This window comes from Mesoplodon bidens (assembly GCF_964165515.1).
Source record: "Mesoplodon bidens genome assembly, chromosome: 8".
In the NCBI taxonomy this organism is placed as follows: domain Eukaryota; kingdom Metazoa; phylum Chordata; class Mammalia; order Artiodactyla; family Ziphiidae; genus Mesoplodon; species Mesoplodon bidens.
This window is the reverse complement of record NC_138165.1, coordinates 62,762,730-62,788,718: the sequence shown is the minus strand read 5'-3', so window position 1 is coordinate 62,788,718 and position 25,989 is coordinate 62,762,730. Positions and strand designations below refer to the sequence as shown.

At 34.1% G+C, this 25,989-nt stretch overlaps 1 protein-coding gene across 2 annotated transcripts in view; it reads left to right on the top strand.

Annotated features, from left to right (window-relative positions):
- The window catches only part of NCKAP1 (NCK associated protein 1), a 97,892-nt gene that overhangs the window by 24,383 nt on the left and 47,520 nt on the right, over positions 1 to 25,989 (top strand). For both annotated transcript variants that reach the window (XM_081242314.1, XM_081242315.1), the window contains exons 3-12: positions 10,711 to 10,803; positions 10,999 to 11,055; positions 11,786 to 11,928; positions 12,016 to 12,106; positions 14,741 to 14,878; positions 15,698 to 15,746; positions 19,558 to 19,714; positions 22,735 to 22,791; positions 24,985 to 25,081; positions 25,463 to 25,569. In XM_081242314.1, the coding sequence (XP_081098440.1) occupies positions 10,711 to 10,803; positions 10,999 to 11,055; positions 11,786 to 11,928; positions 12,016 to 12,106; positions 14,741 to 14,878; positions 15,698 to 15,746; positions 19,558 to 19,714; positions 22,735 to 22,791; positions 24,985 to 25,081; positions 25,463 to 25,569 (989 nt within the window). The remainder of the gene's footprint in view (positions 1 to 10,710; positions 10,804 to 10,998; positions 11,056 to 11,785; positions 11,929 to 12,015; positions 12,107 to 14,740; positions 14,879 to 15,697; positions 15,747 to 19,557; positions 19,715 to 22,734; positions 22,792 to 24,984; positions 25,082 to 25,462; positions 25,570 to 25,989) is intronic.

Sequence of the window (25,989 nt, the reverse complement as noted above, 5' to 3'; positions counted from 1 at the left end):
GTTTCATAGCATAGTCCCCAAGGAGATGCATTCCTGCCATTTGTAATCATTTATCCATTTTCTTCAAATTTCCTGAAGTTATATCTTGCCAGTTTTTCAGCTATCTTCCAAACGTTGTTAGCCAATCCTTTTGGCTGCAATGGTGATAATGATTTCCTTCATAATAGCAAAGGGTGTTACCAGTACCTAATCACCTGTTGATCTTTAGGTTTTGTTTTCTTGGTCATTTCTTTGAAGGGGCCTTTAGCCATTCTTAACCTGGTATCCTTTTGAGTACCTTTGACATGGTATCTTATTATTGTTTTTCATGACCAGTCTGGTTTTACCTGTTGTCAAATCAAAAGTTATTTGCCAAGATCCAAAATTGAAGACAGCGAAAGAAACTATAAGGGAATGAATAACAGATGTAAAATACTTATTTTCTTTTGTTCTTCCTAGCACTCACTCATCTTGGCTAAAAATGTTTTAAATACGTACAGTAATGGTCTTTAGCCAAGAACATATAGGATAGTATACTGTGTTAGTCCTCATTGTCTGGTGTAGGATAGAATGTAGAAAATGGGGAAATATATTTAATTTCTTTATTTTTTAAAGAAATATTTTATTTTGGGAGAGTATACACTTTCATGGCCATTCTTTCTCTTGCCTCTGGGTCTTTTGTTTATGCTGTTTTTACTATCTAGAACGATCTTTCTCTCCCATATTCTTTCACTAGGATAATTTCTACTTGTCTTTCAGGTCTATCCTTAGATGTCACCATTCCAGAGAAGCTTTTTCTAACTCTTTCAAATTAGGTTAAGTGCTGCTTGTGTATGTTCTCATAGTCCTCTCTATTATTCATTTATTTATTTAAAACATTTACTGGGTGCCTTCTGTTAGCTAAGTCCTGTTCTGGGAGAGGGAATCCAGCAGTAAATAAACAAGTCACTGGGCTTTGTAGAGCTTACATTCTGCTGGACAGAGATAAACCAAAAAAACCCCCAAACAAACAAAAAAACACATAATGCCATATAGAGTTGAGTTCTAAAAAGAACAAAGAGTGATAGTGGGAAGATGCCAGTTTACTTGACCTGGGGAAGGCCTTACTGAAGAGGAGGCAGTATAGCAAAAGATTTAAAGATAGGAGGGAGTGAGGTGAGCTGGGGGTGGAGCCTTCTGTGCTGAGGGAGCAGCAGTGGCAAAGGCTCAGGCAGGAGCATGCCTGTCTTGTTCATGGAACAGGAAGTAGGCCATTATGAATAGAACAGAGTGGTTGGGGAAAGGGGCTGGGAGATAGTGGTAGGAGATGAGGACAGTGATTGAAGGGGTAGACAGATGAGATACGGCTTCCTAGGACATAGTAAGGACTTTGGCTAATTACTCTTGAGTTGAGATGTTATTGGATAAGAGTGGTAGAGGAATGAAATGATATACCTATGATCACTGTGGTTGCTGGGTTGAGAAATAGTCTACAGGGGAACAGAAGTAAAAACAAACTGGTTAGGAAATTTGCAGTCATTGAGAGGAGAGCTGATAGTCGCTTGGTCTAGGGTGGTAGAGGTGAGAAATGTTCAGATTCTGGATGTTTTGAAGATAGAGCCTACGGTATTTGCCAATGTATTGGGTATGGGATATATAAGACAGTGAGAAATTTAAGACCCCATGGTTTTTGGATTGAGGAAATATCAAGATTTACTGGAGTGAAGAAGCAAGAGGAACTGGTTTGGGGTGGGAGTATAGAAGGGATAGTACTCAGTAGCTTGATATTAGATATGTTAAGTTTGAGAGACCTACTAGAAGTCTGAGTAGAGATGTTGAGTAGCCAATTGTATATATAAGCCTAGGGCTCAGGCTAGCATTAAGCTGAGAATCAAGTTGAAGAGGAATTATTGAGAGAGAGGAGAAGGAGTGGAATAATCCTGAGGAGAGTGGGAGAGTGTATTGATGGTGAAAATGGCATAATGTTGCTACTCAGTTATATTTAATGATCGTGAATTCAGGTTGAGATGGAGTCAGCATAGACATAGGCTTTCTCCTGCTGTGGGTTTTATCAGGTAATTATGATAGAGGGAAAGAGGGACAAGGGAGTAATATAATGATGGACCAAAAGAGGAAACCGAACAGGAGAGGGTGTGTTTCAATAAAAAGTTAGTAGGGTGAATGAATAGGAGCTCCCTCCAAGCTCAAATGATGAAGGTAGGGTATTAAGAGGGTATTAGAGATACCAAGTGGGAAGTATTCTTCCACTGATGCCACTTCACGTTATCTCCAAATCTCCCAAGAACAACAGATGTCCAAAAAGGCCAGAAAGAAGTCAAGACAGCTTAAGCATAAACTTTATTCCTCTTTACAGGCCTACTGATTGAGGCAATTTAATATGAGCCACCACTCTCTGTCAGTATGTAATCAATTAACAAAAATAATCCCTGAGTGCTCTCTGAGTTTTAGGCCCTCCTTTAATTTTCCCCATCTTGTTTCTCATCTTCACCACCCTTAGAAGCTCTGACCTTTCTTGTTATGGTCTTTCTCATACTATTGTGTGTGTGAGTTTTTAAAAATTTTTTATAAACCTCTTTCATGTTATTACAAATTGGTGAGGGTCTTTGTCTTGAAGGGAAGGTGGGAATTAATCATTGTAGTTTTTCACCATCTTTGAACCTTACACTTAGAAGTTAGTGTGGTGTAACCAGATTCTAAAACTGGATATTTATCTAAAAAAAGTGAGAGTTACCTGTATATCTAGATATACAGTCCTCACTAGATTGTATGCTCATTTAGGGGCAGGGTCATCATTTTATTCATAGTTTTATCCCCAGCTCTTCCAACAGTGTCTGACAATATAATATCAGGTTGGGGTATTTGTTGACTAAATGAATAATATAATTGTTAACTAAATAATTGTTAACTAAATGAATGAATAATATTATTACAGTAACTTGTCTCTTTTTAGAGGTTACTTTTCATATCACAAGCCTCTCTGAATCACATCTGGGAGCTAGGAAGCAATACCACTAGTAGGAATCTGCTCAAGAAAAATGGAAGTACATTACATGTCCACACATAGATATGTTTATAGCAGCATTCATTGTTCATAATAACTTAAAACTGGAAATAATTCAAATGCCCATCAACTGATAAATAAAGTAAATTGGTAATGTATGCATTTAATGGAGTACTATTTAGCAATTAAAAGAAACAAGCTACCAATACACGTTATAGCATGGATGAACTCCAGAAACATTAGGCTAAATGAAAGAAGCTAGATGTCGAAAGCTTATATATTATTTGATTTCATTTTATAGGGAGTGTCTGGAAAAAGCAAATTTATCGAGGCAGAAAGCAGATCAGTAATTATTAGGGATGGGGGTAAGAATGGGATTAACTGTAAATAGGCACAAGGGAACTTTTTGGGATAATGGAAATGTTCTAAAACTGGGTAGGGTTGGTGGTTGCACAACTCTGTAGATATACTAAAATTATTTAATTGTTCACTTACTATGAATGAATTTTATGGTATATAAATTATACCTCAGTAAACCTGTAAAAACCCAATGATTTTGAGCAACCAGAAATGGTAGTTTATAAAAAATGAAGTTTATTCAGAAATAAGCTTTTTGGTTCTCACTGTGCCCAAGCTTGTTGAGTTTGCTTAGGTAAAATTGTTAACACGTATATTTTCTAATGCATTGTACCTTAAAGGGTATTCTCATCATGAGCAAATGGTAATTGATAGGAAGAGAAATAAAAACTTTAAAAAGTAAAAAGTATAGCCAGCAAGGACTATTTAATGTTGGCATGTTACCTTGCACATGTCAGTAGCACCTGAGGCCATCTTGACATAATTAGCTCAGTATAATTGATTACAATTATGATATCTAATCAGTAAGAAAAGCCTGACTTATTTCTCTGTACCCAGGTTGTGAAAGCAAGCTAATCACATATCTGAAAGACTTTTAAAAAATATTATTAAAATTGAGTGTAAAGGGACTAACTTCATTTACATTTTCATTCATAATGGAAAATGGTACCATTATGTGAGGTAAATTATATTTTCGTTAACACAGTGTGATATCTTTCATACAAAGATGTTAGATCTGACCGACCACACTATACTGGGGCATATATTTAGTGCTTTTCTGGTACTAATGATAAAATTAGTTTCATCAGTTTGCATGAATTTAACCATCTTGTGACCAGAAATCTTAAACTTCCAAGATTTTTCCTGGTGCAAGTTAATGTGCTCAGGTGGTGAAATAGAGATTATTTTAATTTCTTTTATTGAACTTTATATTAATCTTTGTTTCAGTTACCGAGTGCTGCATAACAGACCACCCCAAATCTTAATGGACTTAAAACAACAACAACTTATTTCATATTCTGGGGTTGATTGGGCAGTTCCTCTGCTGGTCTCACCAGCCTTAGGTCACAGCTGCGTTCATCTGGTGGGTGGTTGGGGCATGGGGCCTGTTGGGATAGAGGATGTGGAACCTTTCTTTCTGTGGGATATGTTAGCTTTCTCACACATGACACTTTAGGACAGTGTTCCAAAAAAGAACAAAATGTGAAGCTTTGTAAGTTAAGAGTATCATTTCCGCTGCTTTCCCTTGGTCAAAGCAAATCACAAGGCCAGCTGAGATTGTAAGGGTGGGAAAATAAACTACATCTCTTGATGAGAGGAACAGTAAAGTCCTATTGCAAAGAGGCATGCATAAAACCTTTAATTTTTTTTTTGCCTTTCTGTTCTTTAAAAAACAAAACTCTTTGCTTTTCAGAATTAAACAGATGACAACAATATAAACTTGAAAAAGATCACTTTAGTATATAAAATGATGAGGTTGAATTAGAGTTCTTAGAAGCTTCAATCTGTGAGATTGATGAAGCTACAATTAAATAGAAGTATTTTCTGAGAAGAAAATAGCCTTAGCTTTGCTTATCCCTATACTACTTTTGTCATGGTGTGGCAACTTGAATTTTAAAGTGTATTGAAGAGGTGTTTTGAACTTTGAAATCTGATTGACCTGGATTAACAACTTACCCTTTTCTAGTCTGTTTCTGTATCTGGAAAATGAGGATAAAAATATACCATGACTGGGAAGATGAAAAAAATTCTGGAGATAGGCGGGGTGATGGTTGCACAGCAATGCAGGTATATTTGTACGTGTGAACTGCACACTTATAAAATATGGCTATAATGGTAGACTTTGTTATGTTTTACCACAATTTAAAAAATGAACCTTGCAAAGTTATCATGGGGATTTAGTTGAGTAACAAATATTAAACATTCAGTAATGCTTATTTACTAGGCAAGTGTTAGGATAACTTTCCCTAAAATTTATTTTCTACCTTTTGCTCAGAAAAATGCATTTATGAAATATTGAATGCCAATAGAATCATTTGTATATAATAAAATGAAAGTTCGACAAGGTCCCATGAACCTTTTTAAAAATGACTAATCTTTGTGTTAATTTGGATTTTCATATAATCTTAGGAGATTTGCTTATATTTGATATGAATATGTCATTCTCTTTAAATGTTTCTCATTTCTTATCCTGTAAGGACATAATGATGTATTTTATCCAACAGGGATTTATTCAAGGGACTAAATCACCACTCTGTGTTAGGATACATAAACTCATTTGAGACATGAATTGATACCTGATATTGCATTCATTGATAATTAGTACAATTTAAAAGTTGATTCTATGACTTATGTTGAGAAACTTGAAGATCATTTATTTATTCATTTAAAGTGCATCTACTGTGTGCTAGTATTCTAGACCTTGGATACAATAGCATGAAATAATACAAACCTCCTTGCCTCTGGAATTTCAATTCAAATTAGGATGTTAGACAACAAACAACTAAAGTGAATAAATATGTACTTTTATTTGGAGATAAGTGGTAGGATGAAATAGAAAGCAGGATGAGGAGTAAGAGAGTAACGTGGGTGAGAAGACTATTTTAGGTAAGTGCACAACAATGGCTTCTCTGAAGAGAAGTGAAGTGAAGGACTGAGCTATGTGAAGAAGTAGAGAAGAGCATTCCAGACATGATAAAGAGCAAGTGCAAAGGCTCAGAGGTGGGACCAACCTTGGTGAATTTATTTGGTGAACATAGCACGCAAACCAATATGACAACTACTGAGAGAGGCTGGAGGAGCATGAGGGGAGATGAAGTTGTAGAGACAGGCAAGGGTCCTATTCAGATTTTATTCTGAGACTTTGGTAAGGACTTTGTATTTTAAGTGTGATGGGAAACTATTAAAACTTTTTTAAAACCCTTTATTTTGAAATAATATTAGACTAAAACAAAAATAATACAGTGAGTTCACGTATACTCTTCACCCAGTGTTAACATCTTGTATAACCTTCATTGGAATCATCTCTTCAGGGTAGTGTGTTACCTTATAAAGTCCACTCTTCTGCTGCTATATGGAGAAGACTGAAGAGGCAAGAGCAGAAGTACAGAGATCAGTTAGGAGGCTTCCATATTATAGTTAGTATTCCACATGAGTGTTGATGAGTAGAGTGGTGGCTGGGCAGTTCCTTAAAAGAGGTTTACACAAATAGCCTCTCAGCACTCTTATTTTAAAAAGCCTGGTTTAGGGACTTTTCTGGTGGCACAGTGGTTGGGAATCCGCCTGCCAATGCAGGGGACACGGGTTCAAGCCCTGGTCCGGGAGGATCCCACATGCCGTGGAGCAACTAAGCCCGTGTGCCACAACTACTGAGCCTGCGTTCTAGAGCATGCAGCCACAACTACTGAGCCCTTGCACTGCAACTACTGAAGCCCCCGGGCCTACAGCCCGTGCTCAGCAACAAGAGAAGCCACCACAATGAGAAGCCTGCGCACCGCAACAAAGAGTAGCCCCTGCTCGCTGCAACTAGGGAAAGCCTGCATGCAGCAATGAAGACCCAATTTAGCCCCCCCAAAATAAATAAATAAATAATAATAAAATTAAATAAAAAAGAAAGAAAAGCCTGATGTAGAATATCATACTAAGAAATTGAACAAAGCCTTCCCTGAACCAAACTTGGTTGTTTTTTAAGAGGAACAAAATACTAGCATAGTTTAGGTCAAGAAAAATAATTTATTATGCATAAGCAGTTTCGATGATGAAAGAATATTTGAAATGGGTGAGTAAAGGACTTCAGTCACTTTCCTTTATGTTGAAAATCTGTGAGTTAGCTCTCTTAGTCATTGGTTCCTTATTGTAATTTGCTAGTATCTTTTCTTTGAAAGAATGAAAGCTAGTAAATACTAAATTTCAATCAGTTTTTTAGATACTTATATTTTGTGTAGAAAATGCTTAATTGTACAAAGATTAATTACCAAGAACTTTCATTGCAAAGATATGATCTTATTTTGTGATCTGCGTGGCTATTTATCCTGTTTATTTTGTTTTTACACATTTTACTTAAAATTTAAGAATAATGATCCGCAGTTAGAAGCTTTAATGAAAGCATTGTACAGGTATTTTGCTCATATAGTTAACCCCTGTATCCATTATATGCTTTTAAAGTGTTAGCGAATATTGATAGAATCATTTCTCAAAATTGTACTTTTCTAATGTTCTGTTCTGTAGCATCAAACAATCTATTACTGATCTATATTCTTAAACCATTTCCTACTTTTTATTTACTATAAAACAAAGAGATAATGGGGAAAAAAACTTGTTCTGGATGTTGAACCTAGAAGTTAAATACTTTTTGGTAGTGTCTGCTCTACTTCACTTTAAAAACTAAAATGGAGCATTTTTTTGCAGCTGAAGCCCAGGAGTTGTAGACACTTTTATTCTTTGTTGTTATAGTTGAACTTTCATGCAGAACTTTATAGAATTTATTTTCATTAAATAGGGAACATAATTGTAACTATTTGTAGAGACGTTGAGGGGATTTTGTGAAATACTTGTATGTTATTTGGAGCACTGCCTGACAAAGAGAGCATGCTCAGTTAATATCAGGTCTTATTAGAAGCACTGTGAGTAGCATTGGGATTATTTAAAACAGCTTTATTCTTGCTTATTTTGGAGAAGTGGTCTGTGAGCATCTTCTGTTATTCACTTAATATTTAATGAGCAGCTCCTGGGTGCCAGGCACTGTAAAGTGTTCTCATATATATTATCTTGGCTAAACTGCCCACATCAGCTCCCATTTTGATAATGGGGGTATTAGCCGTGATTTCACAGTAAGAGGTGGGTGTCACTTGCTAAAACATGTCATCTGACACTGACATATAAAGGTCTTTTAAAATTGTCCTGATCACTCATCTGATAGATGTTTATATTGTGTACTTCTTTATGTGCAGAGCTGTTTGATAGGGGCTGTGGAGTTTGATACACTGTCTCATAGTGTTGGAGGTAACTGATATAAGGTAGAAAGTGATATTATTAGAAATACACATTTAGAGTAGGGAGGTGTTATTTGCATTGAGGGAAAAAGTTCAGTCAGGGATGTTTTCTTGAAAGCCAACATTTAAATTGAGTAGTTTAGGAGTAGTAGGATTTGGACACACATGAGTGGTGGAATTTGGACATCTCAAGAGAGGAAACAGTAAAGAAAACATGAGATGTGTATAGAAAATAGTGAATAGTTTGTTTTGGCTACTGTGTATAGTGTGTGAATGGATGTAGGGGAAATTTAGATTGGAAACGTAAATTAGGACCAAATTATGTACGGTCTTAAAAACTTGAGTAGTTATTTTGAACTCAGATATCCTTTAGTTCAGTAAATTTGTTTTAGCCAGTGTAGAGGCTAGTTACATACAATTTGGGGGGAAATAAAATTGAATGAGAAATTGAGACCATAATGAGATTTTACTATTAAAAAGGAATATGGGGGGCATGTGGAATAGTAGAAAGAACACTTTATTAGGAGCATGGATATGAAATTTCTAATCCTGGCCTTGTCACATTAAGTAGTTATATAACCTTGGGAAGATTCTTTTAAGTTCTGTGAGCATTAGCTTCTTAATATGCAAAATGAGAATTTGTATAAAAGATCCTTAAGGCCCATAATAAGGTGGTGACTGTGTCATTTTTTGTCCAAACTAGGACACTGAAATTGAAAGGAGGCACTATTAATAATTAACCCAGTAGCAACCAAATTATACTTTTGCTTTTTATCCTATTATATTATGAGTTTACTTTCACCTGTTACCTTGCAAAGTTCAAATTTAAAGTACTGAAAAGTAGGGGAAAGGATTAAGACATCAATTGTAAATGTTTAATGTTATTGAACAAGGTAAAGGTAGTATAATCTGAGGAAACAGAATCATTTAAAAAGGTGTCTGCTTGATGTTGTGAGTGGTAATGATTAAAAGTGTGCATATAAATATAGAATTGTTTTGAAACATATATTGTTCAAAATAAAGTCAACTACTCCCACAGATAAAGCTAGAACAGTTACATACATCACTATAAGTATATATCTCAGTTTGCCTGGTATACAGGGGAAGTAGAGATACTTCGTTTATGCTTTTTTACATGTCCTCAGGGACTGCCGTGTCTAGGGCGCTTTATAATAGTTGGGTCTACCAGAATGCTGTGCTTGCTGTTTTTTAAATAGTCTTCTAACAGTTTTTTTAATCTCCTGATGTTATGCTCACTATTATAAATTTTCTGACTCATCATAATGGTTCAATACAATTATGTGTAGAGGCACCTCTCCCCCAACACTCCTGTGTAGGTATAAGTAAGAACTGATTGAAGGCCTCAAAACTGTATGGGCTTTGATAGCAAGTTTGATATTTTGAATCACTTTCTCATATTTTCTGGTTTTCTCATGTTCTAGGTGAATTATTTTATATTTAATGTGCATTCAGATCACCTGGGTATCTTTTTAAACGGCAGATTCTGATTTGGTAGGTTTGAGGTGGGCCTGAGATTCTGCTCTTCTAACAGAAGTGGAAGATGTGGAAGTTTCTATTCTATAGACTACATTCAGTATCAGATAGGTTCTAGATGTTTTTCTGGAATTCTGGCAGACTTATGATATATGATGTTAAATATGGCTGGATTCTTTCAGAAATTATATTAATAGTTGTTTTAAAGAGAAAACTTAGGACTTTTATAAATTTAATAATACAGTTGATTGAAATAATATTTGTCTTTTGTATTCACATTTCCTTCTTCATATGTTTACCAGTGTCTTAACTCTAGTTTTGCTTCTTTCTCATTTCTTTTTTGTTGTTTTGGTTTTTGCTTTTCTTTAATGTATTATTGTGTTTTGTGGATCTGGTCAGGGAACCGTTACTGTATTTTATGTTTGTATCTACATTTTATTTTGCATGCGTAACGTGGCTTTGCCTGGATGTTCTTTTTGGTAAGTTCCAAATTTATAAAGCATATTGTTTTTTGTAGTGTAAATTATAATGTTCTTCACCTTCTTTTCTCCCACTTCTAGTAATGTGGTCATGCTCTTGAGTTGTTTTTAGTTTTTTTAAAGAGTTCATTTGATAATTATTTTTTCCTAACACTTTCCAATTTTCCTTAATAGTAGTGCAGTTTGGTACTAATCTGCTTTGATTCGTTTTATAGCCTCACAATGTCAGTTGCTGGTCACTATTAGCAGTTGCTGTCTCAAGTATTTTGGTTTTTTAAAAGAGCCTTAATCATCTAGAAATATTGTCCTAAAAGCTTGTGCTTCCATTTAGCAATCATAAAAGAAGTTTGTAGTAAAACTCAATAATCTTGTTCTCGGTAAACAATGCATTCTAATTTTGTTTTCACAGCAACAGCTTGCACAACTACAGAAAGAAAAATCAGAGATTCTGAAAAATCTGGCATTATATTACTTCACATTTGTAGATGTTATGGAATTTAAGGTATGTATTTTAATGTATAGAATTTAACATTTCAGAGATAGATTGATATTTGTTAATCATATAAATTGTTCTGTCACTTGTAGATAATTAGACTTCTTCTAGAACAAAAATTCAAAATACATTTTATTTGTGTGTGTTTTCTGAATTTAGTAGTATTCATATAGGTAAAAGGTTTAAATAAACTTTTATTTTCAGGACCATGTTTGTGAATTGCTGAATACTATTGATGTTTGCCAAGTCTTCTTTGATATTGTAAGTATTATTTTCAGAAAACTTTCCAATTCTTCTGTCTGTTTCTAATAGAACTAAGGGAATCAAATGCTTTTCTTTAGAGAAAATTTAAATGATTAGTATATAAAGTTTCAGCATTGTTAATTTGGCTCGTATTTTTTAAAGTAAGGAGTTATACTATATTTTCGCTTGTTTATTTGATTGTCATTGAATATAAATCTTATACATATTCGGAAATAGTTGTTAATTTTAGTATTTATTTTAATAGGCCCAATTTTAAAAGGTTACACAAGTAATCCTTTTCTCTATAAAAAGCATACTTGATAAAAATCTTTCTTAATAAGTCAATTTCTAGATATAGGAAGTCAAAGTGAAAAACGTCTCCTGACTTAATGGTGAACTTATTTATTTATTTAATACTCCTTTTTTCTTGCTTAGTGAAATTTGCTTTCATGTTTATTATTTTTCTGGTTTTGGTTATTCTTTTAAACTGTTAACAGTTTGAATAGGGTGATCACAGACTCTGTTTCATCCATAAAATTGTGTCACAAACACAAAACTATTATCTATAACTCCCAAATTTTAGGCATGTTTTTGGTGAAAGGAATTAGATAGAATTTCAGAAATGGGGATAAAACAAATAACTATAGAAAATTATTAGCTTTCAGTAGCTGCCATGAAGATTTTTGTGTGTGTGCTTAAAAGTTTGTGAAATAGGAAGGAGTTGAACTTAATGTTTTTTTTTCCCTAGACTGTAAACTTTGATTTAACAAAGAACTACTTAGATTTGATCATAACATATACAACACTAATGATACTGCTGTCTCGAATTGAAGAAAGGAAGGCAATCATTGGATTATACAACTACGCGCATGAAATGACCCATGGAGCAAGGTAAACCTGCATTATAAAAATCTGTGTGAAATTCCCAATTAATTTTATGGCTTACAACTCAGTGATATTTGATATGTCTGTTTTAAGTGACCGAGAATACCCACGTCTTGGTCAGATGATTGTGGATTATGAAAACCCTTTAAAGAAGATGATGGAAGAATTTGTACCCCATAGCAAGGTAAGAGCTGGTTTTTAGGGGTGCTTCAATAGGCATATGAGATAGCTTAAGGGTGGATAGTTAGAGTGATAAACTACTTTTAAGAAAGAAAATTATAATGAGATGTGAGTAAAAGCTATGCATGGTTTTATCTAATTGTGAACCAGAGAACTCATTAATTAGATTCAGAATAGTGAATAGAGACTCAGGAATATATTGATCCATTGTAGTTTTTAGGTTCAGTATAGTGTATAGAGACAGTGAAGTTTAGTATTTGAGAATGTCTATACTCATATCAGATTGCTTGGGTTCTAATCCCAACTCTGCCAATTACAGTGTAATATTGGGCAAGTTACTTAACCAGCTTCAGTGTACCTCAGTTTTCTTACCTGTAAAAGTGCAGTATTAAATGAGTTACTTTGTAAAGAGTATTTAGGTACATAGTATTTAATAAATTTTAGCTATATTATTATAATTTAGCCTCTTAATGAGAGAAATACTACAGGAGTTTTGTGATAATTTGGCATGTCTTTTATGGTATATTAAAAAAATAGTTCTTAATGAAATAGTTTTGGTTTAGAGTCTTGCCTTTATGGCTTCTCTGAGGGAGGGCTAGTTCCTAAGCACATCAAGGAAATTTACAGGTATCCTCATTATTTATAGATAAGGAAATTGAGGCTGGAGAAATGATATGATGAAGTAAGCCATTTGGTAGCAATAGTGGCAAAACTAGAGCTAAAACCCAGGATATTAGAATCTTGGCCCATTGTTCTCTTTGAATGATGAGAGTTAGACTTTTTTTTTTTTTTTAATTTTATTTTTGGCTGCATTGGGTCTTTGTTGCTGTGTGCAAGCTTTCTCTAGTTGCGGCAAGTGAGGGCTACTCTTCGTTGCGGTGCGTGGGCTTCTCATTTCGGTGGCTTCTCTTGTTGCAGAGCATGAGCTCTAGGCACGCAGGCTTCAGTAGTTGTGGCACACGGGCTCAGTAGTTGTGGCTCGCGGGCTCCAGAGCACAGGCTCAGTAGTTGTGGCACACGGGCTTAGTTGTTCCACGGCATGTGGGATCTTCCCACACCAGGGCTCGAACCTATGTCCCCTGCCTTGACAGGAGGATTCTTAACCATGGTGCCACCAGGGAAGCCTGGAGTTAGACTTCTTAGTAATACAGTATTTTGTATGAATCTACGCTTTTTTTTTTTAACATACAGTTGACAGCAAGAATTTTCCTTCAGTTTTCTTACTCCCATGAAAATTCTGAAGATGCATTTCCAGTTTAATTTCTTTGCATAGCTGTATTATACCTACAAATTTATGTAGGTTTAATGTCTTAGAGTTAGTTGAATCATTAGTTTGAAAGAGGCTAGTAGATGACATTAGTTTTGAAGTAAAACTCAGCATTGTAGATGAAAGTGTCAGGATTCCTCAAAGTGCTGAGCAGATCATTGTTGTCTGTCTCTCTGATTTTGATAGTCCTTTTTCCTCACCTAGAAATGTCTTCCCTACTCCTTTCCTATTTTTCTCTGGATCTGTTTCTAACTTCTTGCCAATCATGTATGGCCTTGTTTTTAGTTAGCCACTTCAAATTTGGTTCTTTTCCCAGTTAGTTGATGAAAATTTCTTTTAAAGGCTGTTGGATCTCTATTTAAGTTCTCCATAGCCATTAGCATATATTAGACAATTAATAATTACTTGAGGAGAATTGTCCATTTGGATTAGACCAGTTTTTCCTAATCTTGATTTTTCCGATGTTCTGTGATATCTCAAGGTTTTGATAGAAAGACCATCATGTATTTGCTAGGATTTGTTAAAATTCAGTTAATTTAATTTAAAAAGCTATTCTGAATCACTTGGTGGAGTGTGATAAGAACAGATTCCTGGGCGTTACTCCCAGAGGTTCTGGTTCAGGCAGAGCCCTGGATTCTCTTTTTCTGAACAGACTTCCCTGGCAATTTATGTGCAGCCAGATTAAAGAACCACTCTTACAGAATCTTTAGGAAGGAGGGGTGAATAGCAAAGAATAGTTAAAAGCAAGCAAGAATCAGATGAGATGAAAAATTAAATACCTAGATGATAAAGCTATAATTAATAGACCAAATGGCAAATAGAAGTTAAGTAATTTATTAAGATAAAGTACAGTGTGTTATTTTTTGTTTGTTTGTTTTATTTTTTTTATTTTTATATTTTTTAATTTTTTACAGTGTGTTATTTTTAGAAGGCATTCTTTGAAGAAATATGAAACATGTTGAGCTCTATTAACACTTGGTCATGTAACCTTAATGTCTTTTTCTTTCAGTGAGAGCTATTGAGTAGAAAGTGATGCACAAAATGATTACCCTAGACTCTCTACCCTTTTTGGAATAAAGATCTCAAGGTTGCCAAACATTTTCACCTTAAGAAAGTAACATGATTTCTTGAGCTAAGCTTTTGCTGAGGAATGCAGAATCTATGTAGCTTCATGAAGTTAAAAAAAAAAAATCTAGAGGAGGATAACTGGAACCCACCTCAAATATTATATGGAGCATAGTTGTAATTACGCTCTTGTTGTTTTACGATGATACAGTTAGAAACACACAGCAGTTGTGGCTGGAATTTAAATGGAAATTGAAAAAAAAAACGATTTTATTCCTCAACTTTCTTTTTTTTCTATTTAATTAGTCTCTTTCAGATGCACTGATTTCTCTTCAGATGGTGTATCCACGAAGGAATCTTTCAGCTGACCAGTGGAGAAATGCTCAATTATTGAGTCTCATCAGTGCACCCAGTACAATGCTTAACCCTGCACAGTCTGATACTGTATGGTTCTGTATTTTCTTTTTTGAATGAAAATAGTAAAGTTGATTTTTTAAAAAAAATATCAGTTAAGCAGTGCTATTGCAGTTTTTCTTCTAATTAGTATTAGCCTGTCAGTGAAGTTTATTTATTGTAAAATGCTCAGTATTTAAATCATACCATTTAGTTTTTGTATTTCTAGATTCTGATGCTAAGTTAGTAAAATTAGTAGTACGAGTATTTTCTTTTAAGGTTTAAAAATTTGCTTTGCCTTATTATGGTAGAAAATTTGGAAGATTCAGAAAATTATAAAGAAGAAAACAAAAATCATCCCAAATCTCACCAACTAGAGAAAATCGCTGTTGTATTCTGTTACATTTCTTTTCAAGCTTTTTTCTGTGTATATGAACAAAGATGTCATGCATATGGAGAATATACACACATAATTACTGATTTGAGTGAGACAGTGAACATCGAGGTACATAAATCTTTTCTTGACTAAAATTTTATCCTTTGGAATACTGCAAACTCTGCAATAGACTTGGGAAATTTGGAAGTAGTCATTTATCAGATTGAAAACAATTTAGCAACAGTATTTTTTAAAGAGAAGTTTCAGGGTGTGTAAATGTGAAAGAGGCACAGCTTTCATTGTCCTTTATGGACTGCAAGTATAAATATAGGTTATAAAACTTTCGTCCAACTTTTCAAATATGTTGTGGTGGTATTTGAACCAAGAGTTGAGTAGTCAGACTTCTCAGGAGGAAGAGAAGGAGGAGTGACTCAATACAGAATATTTTTTAAAGAATTTCTTTAAGCCACAAATTTATATTTTCTCTTTTTAAGATGCCTTGCGAATATCTCTCTTTGGATGCCATGGAAAAATGGATTATCTGTAAGTAAAATTGGTTAGTTTTTGATTACCCCTCAGGTTTAAGTTTTAGAGAAAAATAACAGGTAACATGTATTACTTTTGTGCCAAGCACTGTGCTAAGCCTTCTATGTACATTACCTCATTCAATCCTTATACTCACCCTGTTAGGGTAGATGGTCTATTTTATAGATGAGGAATCTAAAGTTTAGTCCACACAGCTAGTAAGTGACAAAGACAGAGAACCCACACTAAGTCCAAGGCTAATGGTCTACATTATATTTCCTTTCAACACAGCCATCCAAACTAAATTTTTATTTTATTTTTAATGATTTTCTTCATATTGCATTTATTCAGTTATGGTTTTTGGTCTTAATTTACTTTAGTATATGTAATAGATGACTCATGTTTGCATGGGAGATAAAATTACTTGTTTGCACTCCTAGGAAGTTCACAAACTATGGGAGAAATAGACACACAGATATAATGTAAATGAGAATTGCTATAATATTTTTTCTACCACCCCAGGTCCACTGGCAGAGGGGAATAATTTTGAGAAGTTTGTGCTTTTTATTTCTTATAGTTCTTGTTTCTTAATTTATTAACATTTAGGTACTACTTGATGACTTTTTATTATACTGTTTCTAAAACTGGTGAAGGACCAATTTTTCTTTTTTAGTGATTTTTAGATTGATACTTTTATAAAATACAGTGGAACTGAATTACTGGAATTATCAGAAATAAAGTAATAAGCAAAGACAAAATAAAAGCCCACATTTTAATTATTAGATTCAATTTAATCTAACAATTTGATTGTTATTAGGTTTCTACTTATAAATTGCTGTCAATGAAAAGTTTTCTGAATGAAAGTTTCTAAATACTCTCAGTTCTATACTTAGTCTCAGTATGCACTGGCAGTTTGAGTAGCACTGTTAGTATGAAAGAGGAAGAATTTAGCACACACTCCCTGCCCTTAGCCATTTTTATTAATTATAATTTTTACATTGATCAGGTTTGGATGTTTATATTTTCTTTTATAATGGTAGTTAAGGTTTTCGTGCTTTGTTGATTTAAAAACACAACTTTCAGAGTATTGATTTTGCTCAAAAGTATAGTGATCCTTGACTGTTTTATGTTTATGAATGTGTGGATAAAGAACTAGTGTGATTAGTAGAGTTAGGTGGCATGAGTGACCTCTAGCATTAAATAGGACTGTTTCCCCGCAGTCTTTACCTTAAAAGGGAATGCTGAATGCAGGCTTTGTGTAATGATCAGGGATGTGAGTCAGAAGGCAGACTACCCTAAGGGGAGGATACCTGGGCATGGAAAAGGCAAACAGATTTGGGATAACCACAGTTGCCAAAAGTAAGGAATGTTTACTCAATTTTGCTGCTTTCATTTATTTGAGCCTTGAGTAGAATTAATAGAATTAGGTCAAACTGTGCACTTCTCTTTGACACCAATTCCCACTCTAGGACTTTCTATAGAAGATGGTCTACTTTCTTTAGAGCTTTGCTCTAGATTAGTTCAAAGGCTAGCAGCATCACCTAGGAACTTGTTAGATATGCAGAATATTGATCTCTACCCTAGACCTACTGAATGAGAAACTCTGAATGGATCCCAGCAACCTGTGATTTAATACGCCTTCCCAGGGATCCTGCTAGAAAGCTGAAGTTTCAGAGTCACTTGTCTAGATTATAGCCTAGGACCAAGCATTGTTGAGGGTCTGGAATGTTGAGGACCCCGCTCTTTTGAATGCAGTTACACAATAACTTATCCTGATATTCTTTTCAGGGTCAGTTCTTAATCTATTAATTACACTAAGAGGACTCCTTGGGAAAGACCTCTTTTTAAATTGACAGTACAGTCTTTCTTTCTTCAAAGATTTTCTCCAACTTTCTTGTCTAGTATTGGTCTTCTATCTTGTTTTCTAATATTTTTATGGCTTAAAAAAATTTTTTTTTCCTGTCCTTTTATTGAGACCTTAGTGGGGAAAGGAGGTTAATGTGTGCTTCAATTAATAAATTGTCTTCCTAATCTTGGGCTATTTTAAATTAATTTACCTTTTATTGATCTTATCATAAGCAAATGAATATATCTTAATGTATAATGTGACTCATATCTTAAAAAAGTAAAATATACAGTAACCCATAATGAAACTGATAATATTCTCAGAGAAATTTTATTATCAACAGCAATCTTGTGAATCTAAGTATACATTGAGGTACAAAGCACTAAGTGAAATTTCATTGTACTAAGGGGATTAGAGTATAAAAAGTCAGTACATGGGATTTCCCTGGTGGCACAGTGGTTAAGAATCCGCCTGCTAATGCAGAGGACATGGGTTCGAGCCCTGGTCTGGGAAGATCCCACATGCCATGGAGTAACTAAGCCCGGGCACCACAACTACTGAGCCTGCTCTCTAGAGCCCGTGAGCCACAGCTACTGAGCCCGCGTGCCACAACTACTGAAGCCTGTGTGCCTAGAGTCCATGCTCCGCAATAAGAGAAGCCATTGCAGTGAGAAGCCCGCGCACCGCAACGAAGAGTAGCCCCCCCACTCACGGCAACTAGAGAATGCCCGTGCACAACAGTGAAGACCCAACGCAGCCAAAAATAAATAAATAAATAAACAAATTTATTAAAAAAAAAAAAAAAGTCAGTACACGAGGCAAAAATTTTTACAAAACTTCTTTTAAGGATTTTTAAAATTTTCATACAGTATGTTCTATGTCTTTGGTTACGTACTAGATCAAATAATTAGGCTTGCATTTAGGGGCCCTGTTGTATGAAAAACATCTTAATATATTTCAGGAAATTTAAGGAAGTTCAGTGTACTTCTGTATGTATGACTTCTCAATATATGCTTAAGAGTTACCTTGCTTGTATAGTGACCCTTTAAAAGGAAGTTTGAGCTAAGAATAAAAGACAAATGGCAAGTTAAATGTTAACGATTCAGGAGTTTAAAGATGAGAGTGACTATTGAGAATCAGAGGGAAATCTCACAGAAAATAGGATTGAATTTGTAACTGGCCAGTACGGTACCTAGTTTATAATACGCACTCAGTAATGTTGAAGGAATGAAAGATGAGGTTTTATGGCCTAGAATAGAGCGCTAGGGAGGACATCAAACGTACAGCATTACACATTTAAGTAGGATTTCTAAATTAGATGACAGAAGGTAAAAGATACTCCAATTCATATGATAGAGAGCAGCGTAATATATTGAAAGAATATTGGACTTTAACAGTAACTGCTTGAGGCAAAGTCTAGCTCTAATACTTTATTAGTATAACTTTAGTCAAGTCATTGACCTTCATTTCTTCAATTATAAGAAAAGGATACCACTGGTTCTTTCTACACTATAGGATAATCATGTCAAAGGACTTATTTAGTAAAAACTACAATTTGCTATGAAAATGTGAGATGCTATTTAATTTCTTCTAGAGATTTAGCAGAGTAGATTAGCTTTCTTTTTCAGTTTTTGTAACAACTGTAATGATTATTGTATTATGTGTAAATTGGTAGCTTCTGATCTCTGGCTTAAAGTATCTTTTACTCATTTTTTAAAACCACTTCCTTCTCAACCCAGAAGTGACATTTTTTCCCATTTCATCAGTGTAGGTTCAAAGCACTGGTTTTGCAGAGTACAGAAAATTATAATTGAAAAAGAGAAATATTGCTGGCATCTTGTATGTATATGTATTATTGTCACTTAAAAGCCTCAGTTTAGTGATTTGTTAATGTTCCTTTACTTTTGAAAAGCTACCCTGTAACTGAAATAATCTAACTTTGGAATGCTTTTATATTTGCACTTCTTTTTCATTTGTTTAAAGTTGGATTTATTTTGTGCCATGGGATCCTAAATACTGATGCAACAGCACTGAACCTTTGGAAGCTAGCTCTTCAAAGTAGCTCTTGCCTCTCTCTCTTTCGGGATGAAGTTTTCCACATTCACAAAGCTGCGGAAGACTTATTCGTAAACATACGCGGGTATGGCATTTTCAATTTCTTTGTCTTTTTTGGAGAAGAGTAGTGAGTGGAATATCTATTAAAATTTTGGAGATAGAGAAGGATCATATTATACAAGAAGATATAGCCTATACCAACTTACCAGTCACACCAAGTTGTTTTTAGCAATGATCCTGATATTTTTTACAGGTAAGTCACAGGTTAAAAAATCTAGTGTTCCTGCCCTTTCAAAATGTACATTCTAGGAGAAAGAAGATATGTACTGTTTTGCATATTGTAATATGGTTTTAGACATAAATATTACTAAAAGGACAATGTACATTTTAAGAGCTGAAATTTTTAGAAGTGCTATTTTACAAGTGTATTTTAGAATATCTTGCATTTAGAAAAGTATATGAATCAATCAAAAACACTTCATTAAATTATTATAACAAGTACAGAAGTCAGACACTGCAAAAAGGAAATCATGTTTCCTTATAATAAGGAAGTATTCTAAGTGATTCATTCCCTGTAACACAAATGATCCTCAAATTTGTTTTCTTGGAATTTTTAATGCCTGCATTTGTTGAATTCAGACTTGGTTATAAAATGTTTTGAAATTAGGAGCATCTAAAATATCCTGGGGTCCCCCAAACCTGAAAATATTGAATAATTGTGTTGGGTTTGTCAGCTTCATAGAAGTGAGATTTACCTACATTTATTTCATATCCAATTCAGTAATGTCCTAAAGAAATTGAGATTTAAAAAAATCTATTAGTTATTAAAACATAAAGCTATGTCTAGTACTGACAGTTTAAGCCACTATACTATCTCAAATTTTAGTGTGCATGTGAAGTACCCTGGGATGCAAATTAAAATCCAGGTTCCTGGGCATCACCTCTAACCTTCTGTATCTCCTTTATCTGTATCTTAGAGAGATTAAAGAAATCTGCCCTTCCCCCACCCCCCGTAGTTTACTGAGGTAAATTTACAAGCAGAAGAATGCATAAATTTTAGGTGTACGGCTCAACAAGTTTGCATATGAATACTCTTGGTGACCACTTAGATGAAGATATGGAATATTTCTGTTATCCCCAGAAAATTCTCTTGTGCCTCTTTCTGATCAGTACTGCCACCCCTGATCCCTCTCCCTCTAGCCTTCTCAAGTGATCACTGTTTTGATTTTGTCACCATAAGTGATTCTGACATTCTCATGCAGGTAATCTCTCAGTCATAGTATGAGAAACAGTACCCTCTGTATTTTTCAACTCTTAGTTCACCTTTTATTATATAGGGTGGAGTACCTGGAAATATCCTGTGTCGTTGTGGGCGTTGTCATTTTCTGATTGATTCAGTTCAAAAATCCTGAAACTTACGTGATGTCGTAGCATACTGACATCCTTTCTGTGGAATTATATTTAAATATATGTAAACATTTAGAACCAGACAGTCTCCATATATTGAGTGAGCATATGGTACACATGGTACAGATAAGTTTAATGGCATCATGAAACCGATTGTCTTTTTGTTACGCCTTTTTTTTTTTTTTTTTTTTTGTTACGCCTTTTTTTTGGTCCATGCCACATGGCTTGCAAGATCTTAGTTCCCTGACCAGGGATTGAACCTGGGCCCGCGGCAGTGAAAGCCCTGCATCCTAACCACTGGACTGCCCGGGAATTCCCTTGTTACACAAATTTTTGTTAAATTTACCATTTAAGAATCTCTGTGTTTAGGGACTTCCCTGGTGGTGCAGTGGTTAAGAATCTGCCTACCAATGCAGGGGACACAGGTTAGAGCCCTGGTCTGGGAAGATCCCACATGCCACAGAGCAACTAAGCCTATGCGCCACAACTACTAAGCCTGTGCTCTACAGTCCACAAGCCACAGCTACTAAAGCCCACGTGCCTAGAGCCTGTGCTCCACAACAAGAGAAGCCACCACAGTCAGAAGCCTGTGCACAGCAATGAAGAGCAGCCCCCGCTCACCGCAACTAGAGAAAGCCCGTGCGCAGCAACGAAGAAGACCTGACGCAGCCATAAATAAATAAATAAATTTATTTAAAAAAAAAAAGAATCTCTGTATTTAAAGTTGAAAAGTTTTAATTTTTTATTAAATCGTGAGTGATTGATCCAACTTAAAATGTGAATTATTATAGTAATTACAAGTCAGACCACAAGTATAAAAGCTCATTATTTATACAGGTCAGTGATTACAGAATTAGTGTATTTTGGACATTTCCCTAAAGAACACAAAAATCTTAGCATACTTAATTTAGAAGTTGAAGTCCTTGGTCTAAGTGGTTTTAGCCAGGTTGTCAGGAAGATAATTTTTCTCTAACATTTTAGGAATTTTGAGTTTTTGCGTTTAGTAGTAAGGAAATTAACATATTTATTAGCGTTTATTTCTCAGATGGCACCTTTAAACTGTTTGATGTTGGTGTTCAGTTTCTTTTATTTAAATGTTTTTAATTTGAAAAAAAAAGTGTTTTTTTAAAAATGGTGAGTAAAAATCACCCATAATTCTGTTCCTTAAAATGATTTAAAGTAGTCAAATGCTTTCCTGCCCCAGTTTTCTCCACCACAAAAGCCGTATTCCCAAACAGTCACTAGTATTGATCACTAGTATATGTCCTTTGAGAAATTTTTTTATGCTTACGAGATAGCATAAAAAGTCAAAAGTGATAAAAAGCCAGAAATAATAGCTTTGTCAGTACTTCCAATTTTTGGAAATCACTGCTAATTATATTAGAAGTATAATTTTAATGTCTCTATTGGGGGTTTAAGGAAGTGTATTTAATAAAATAAAAATCTGCATGGTAAACTTTAATTTTATTACTGGATTTTAATATAATATGAGATTTATTTTTCTAGGAAGAGTTGATTGGATACTTAAGGTGCTAGAAAAGGAAGTGGATAGACTTCTTCCGTGTATTTCCAGTTGGAAGGCCAGTTTTTCTTGTTGATAATAAGACATTTTTAATTGACCAGTATTTGACTAACTTATTTTTACTGCTATTGACCAAATTAAGATTAACATATTTCCTTTTTTTTTTTTGCTCTTAGCTATAATAAGCGTATTAATGATATAAGAGAATGCAAAGAGGCAGCTGTGTCACATGCGTAAGTAGTTCTAACTTACCTGTGGAACTTCTAATCAAGAATTCTTAAAGCATTATTTTGTTGAAGTGAGTGCAGATTAATGGTGTGTAACATACGGTCGTAGAAGTGAAGGACTTTCAACCAATGAGGAATAAGTTTATAACCTCTGTATCTGTACCAGAGTACAGTGTATTAACACCAACATCTCTGTATTGGTGCTAATGCAGACAGATTTTAAATATTTTTGAATTGTTTTTAAAAATGCTCTAAGGAATACCATACAGAGGACTTTATTTTGGTATCATTCAGTTCTCTTATTGCCACTATGCTTTGGTGCCAATACTTTGCAAGTTATGATGATTTTTATGATACTTCATGAAAATTGACATATCTTTACACTCTCCCAAATAATATTTACTTTTCAAAGTATGTTAATCCCATATCTTCCCCAAATTTTAGTAAATATATAGATAAATTAGAAATTAGTGTATTTAAGATGTTTGAACAACTTTTCAATTTTCTCATGAATAATTTGATATTTCATTTAATTGTTATGTATGATATACTTGTATAGAATAGTTTCTCCAGTAAGTCTAGGTAATGTAGAGATAACATTATCTGATCCATCAGTATTTCTATAAGGCAGAGAAAAGATTAGCACCATTGTCACAGGTAAAAATATAAAACCACAAGAAGTTTTAGAATTTAGGTTTAGGCTCTAAAATGGATATTGGGAATTTAAATCATCTTTATTCATTGCTAACTGTAGTATATTATTTCCCGTGCATTTTTTCACTTGAATAAAGTGCTTATATTATTATAAAATCATTCTCTAGTACAAATAACATACTTTGGAATGTGTTAGAATTTCTTTCCTGACATACAAAAATACATATGATTATGACTTATTCATGTGTTAGACCCTAGGCAGATATATGGTGTCTCAGCTATCTTTTATAAAGATTTTTTCAAAGTAAGGCATTTTTATTCCCTTTATTTATTATATAAAACAGTTATAAATAGTAAGGAGTAGTAATTCTTATCCTTCATTAACACGTGCCATAGTACTCCATATTTTCTCTCGATGTTAATATTCCTTGCAGCGACCCTGTGTAGTAAAATAATCAAAACATTTGCCCACTTTCTTCTTAGATATTACACCAGATGAGTTTATTATTGTCTGTTAAAAGAGAGATTGTCATTAGAATTATACTGACATTGTGAAGGTACTGTATATTAGGCATCATGAAAGATGTATTTTTTGAGTCAGGTGTCATCATCCCTGCTTTATAGATGAGAGGCTGAAACTTAGAGAGGTGGAACCTCAGGTCACATAGGCAAAGATTGGGTTTTAAAGTATCTTCTAAAATTAATCTATTGTGTCACAGCTTAATTTCTGGTGTTGCATATTTCTTCTATCAATATTAGTTTTTTGGCATATGGTGTGTGTGTGGCCATTTATTATTTGCAACTATCTAAATTTTAAAACTTTTTTGGAATGGTGTATATTTTGAATAGTATGAGGAATTGGAATTTTTAGAATATTCTGTGATTTTTTTTCCTTGTTAATGTGTGAGAATAAATTTTTCTAATTTGTATTTTATTTTTAAGATACCTAGTACCTGAATATTTATGATTATCCTTTCCTCATCTTTCTGTTTTTGAACAGTAACATCAAATAGATTTCATCCCAGTACCTTAATTGAATATAGCTTTTATTTAGTCAGTTTTATATATTTAATAGGAATATACTTAATAAAGGAGGATATAGAGTATCAGATATTTATTAAGTTATATTTATTGATTCTATGTGGGGGTGACAAGTGTATACAATAGAACAGTGCTTACTTTTGAGGATTTCACAGTCTAGTTTATAGAGTGCTAGTCTATATGGTACTAAACTGGCAGAAATTATTCAGAAATAGACATCTGTATATTGGGAAATACTTCTTGAAGGATTGGTTTTGAAGTTTGGGTAGGATTTTGATAGCTAGAGAGAAGAAAATAAGCATAGTTTAAAAAGCAGCACAAGAAAGGCAGGGATAAAGATGAGATTGGAAAGTCACTTAATGACAAACACATAGAAGATATTTGTAAGGGCTTCTGTTTCCTAAGAACACTTTGGAAGTTGACCCTGAAATGATGTTATTTAATTGCCAATAGTCAGTTTACTAGAAACAGATAAACTGTAATGGTGGGTGTCTTTCCCTGTAGTGGTTCAATGCACAGAGAAAGACGCAAGTTTTTAAGGTCTGCACTGAAAGAATTGGCTACTGTCCTCTCTGATCAACCTGGCTTGCTAGGTCCCAAGGTAATTGATTTAATTCTTATTTCAACTACAATAAGTGTGTCATATTAAAATTAAAAATTTTTTTTTCTTCTCTGTGAAATATTACTAAACTTTGAGTCAGGGACTACATAAGAGGATTTTATATTTAGCTGAGAGTGGATTTGCTGACTTGGCACTCGTAAATCATACCTTCCTGCATTTTCCTCACATCTTGCTTATGTGCATGCTTTCCCTGATACATATTTTGAAGTTTTCCTCTGTTTTCTCATTTCTGTCTTTTAAAGTTGGTATTATCAGTTTTGCTAATGACTTTTCACTTGGAGAAAGATTATGAATACATTTTGTTTTTAATCTTTGCATGAGAGTAAATAATGTTATTATTATTTTTTTAATATCTATCAGGCACTTTTTGTTTTTATGGCATTATCCTTTGCCCGTGATGAAATTATCTGGCTACTTCGTCATGCAGATAACATGCCAAAGAAGAGTGCAGATGACTTTATAGATAAGTAAGTTAGCAACATTTAAAAAGTATATTTTTTGTATATTTTGATTTATGGGCTATGGAATTTGGGGACTAAAGTAACATTTTTAAAAACTTTTTTAAGGCTTTTCATATTTATCGTAATGGAGGGAATATTTATATCGTTAGGTGATATGAATTACAATGCAAAGTCAACTTTAGCTTTGAATTAGGGCTTTAAATGTTTTCTCTTTAGTACTCTAGGTGGTCAGAGAAGTCTTGTTTGTTTTCTTGCTATAGTATAGTATTTCTTATGGAATTCATGTTTCAAAATTATGTACTACACAAAAATTTGAATAAGAATCCTAATGGAGTTGCAACTGTGTCATCTGTAATATCTTTCTCTCATTTTAGTCCATGGTCCCTCAATACAAGTTAGATAAATGAATCCGAGAAATAAGAGCAT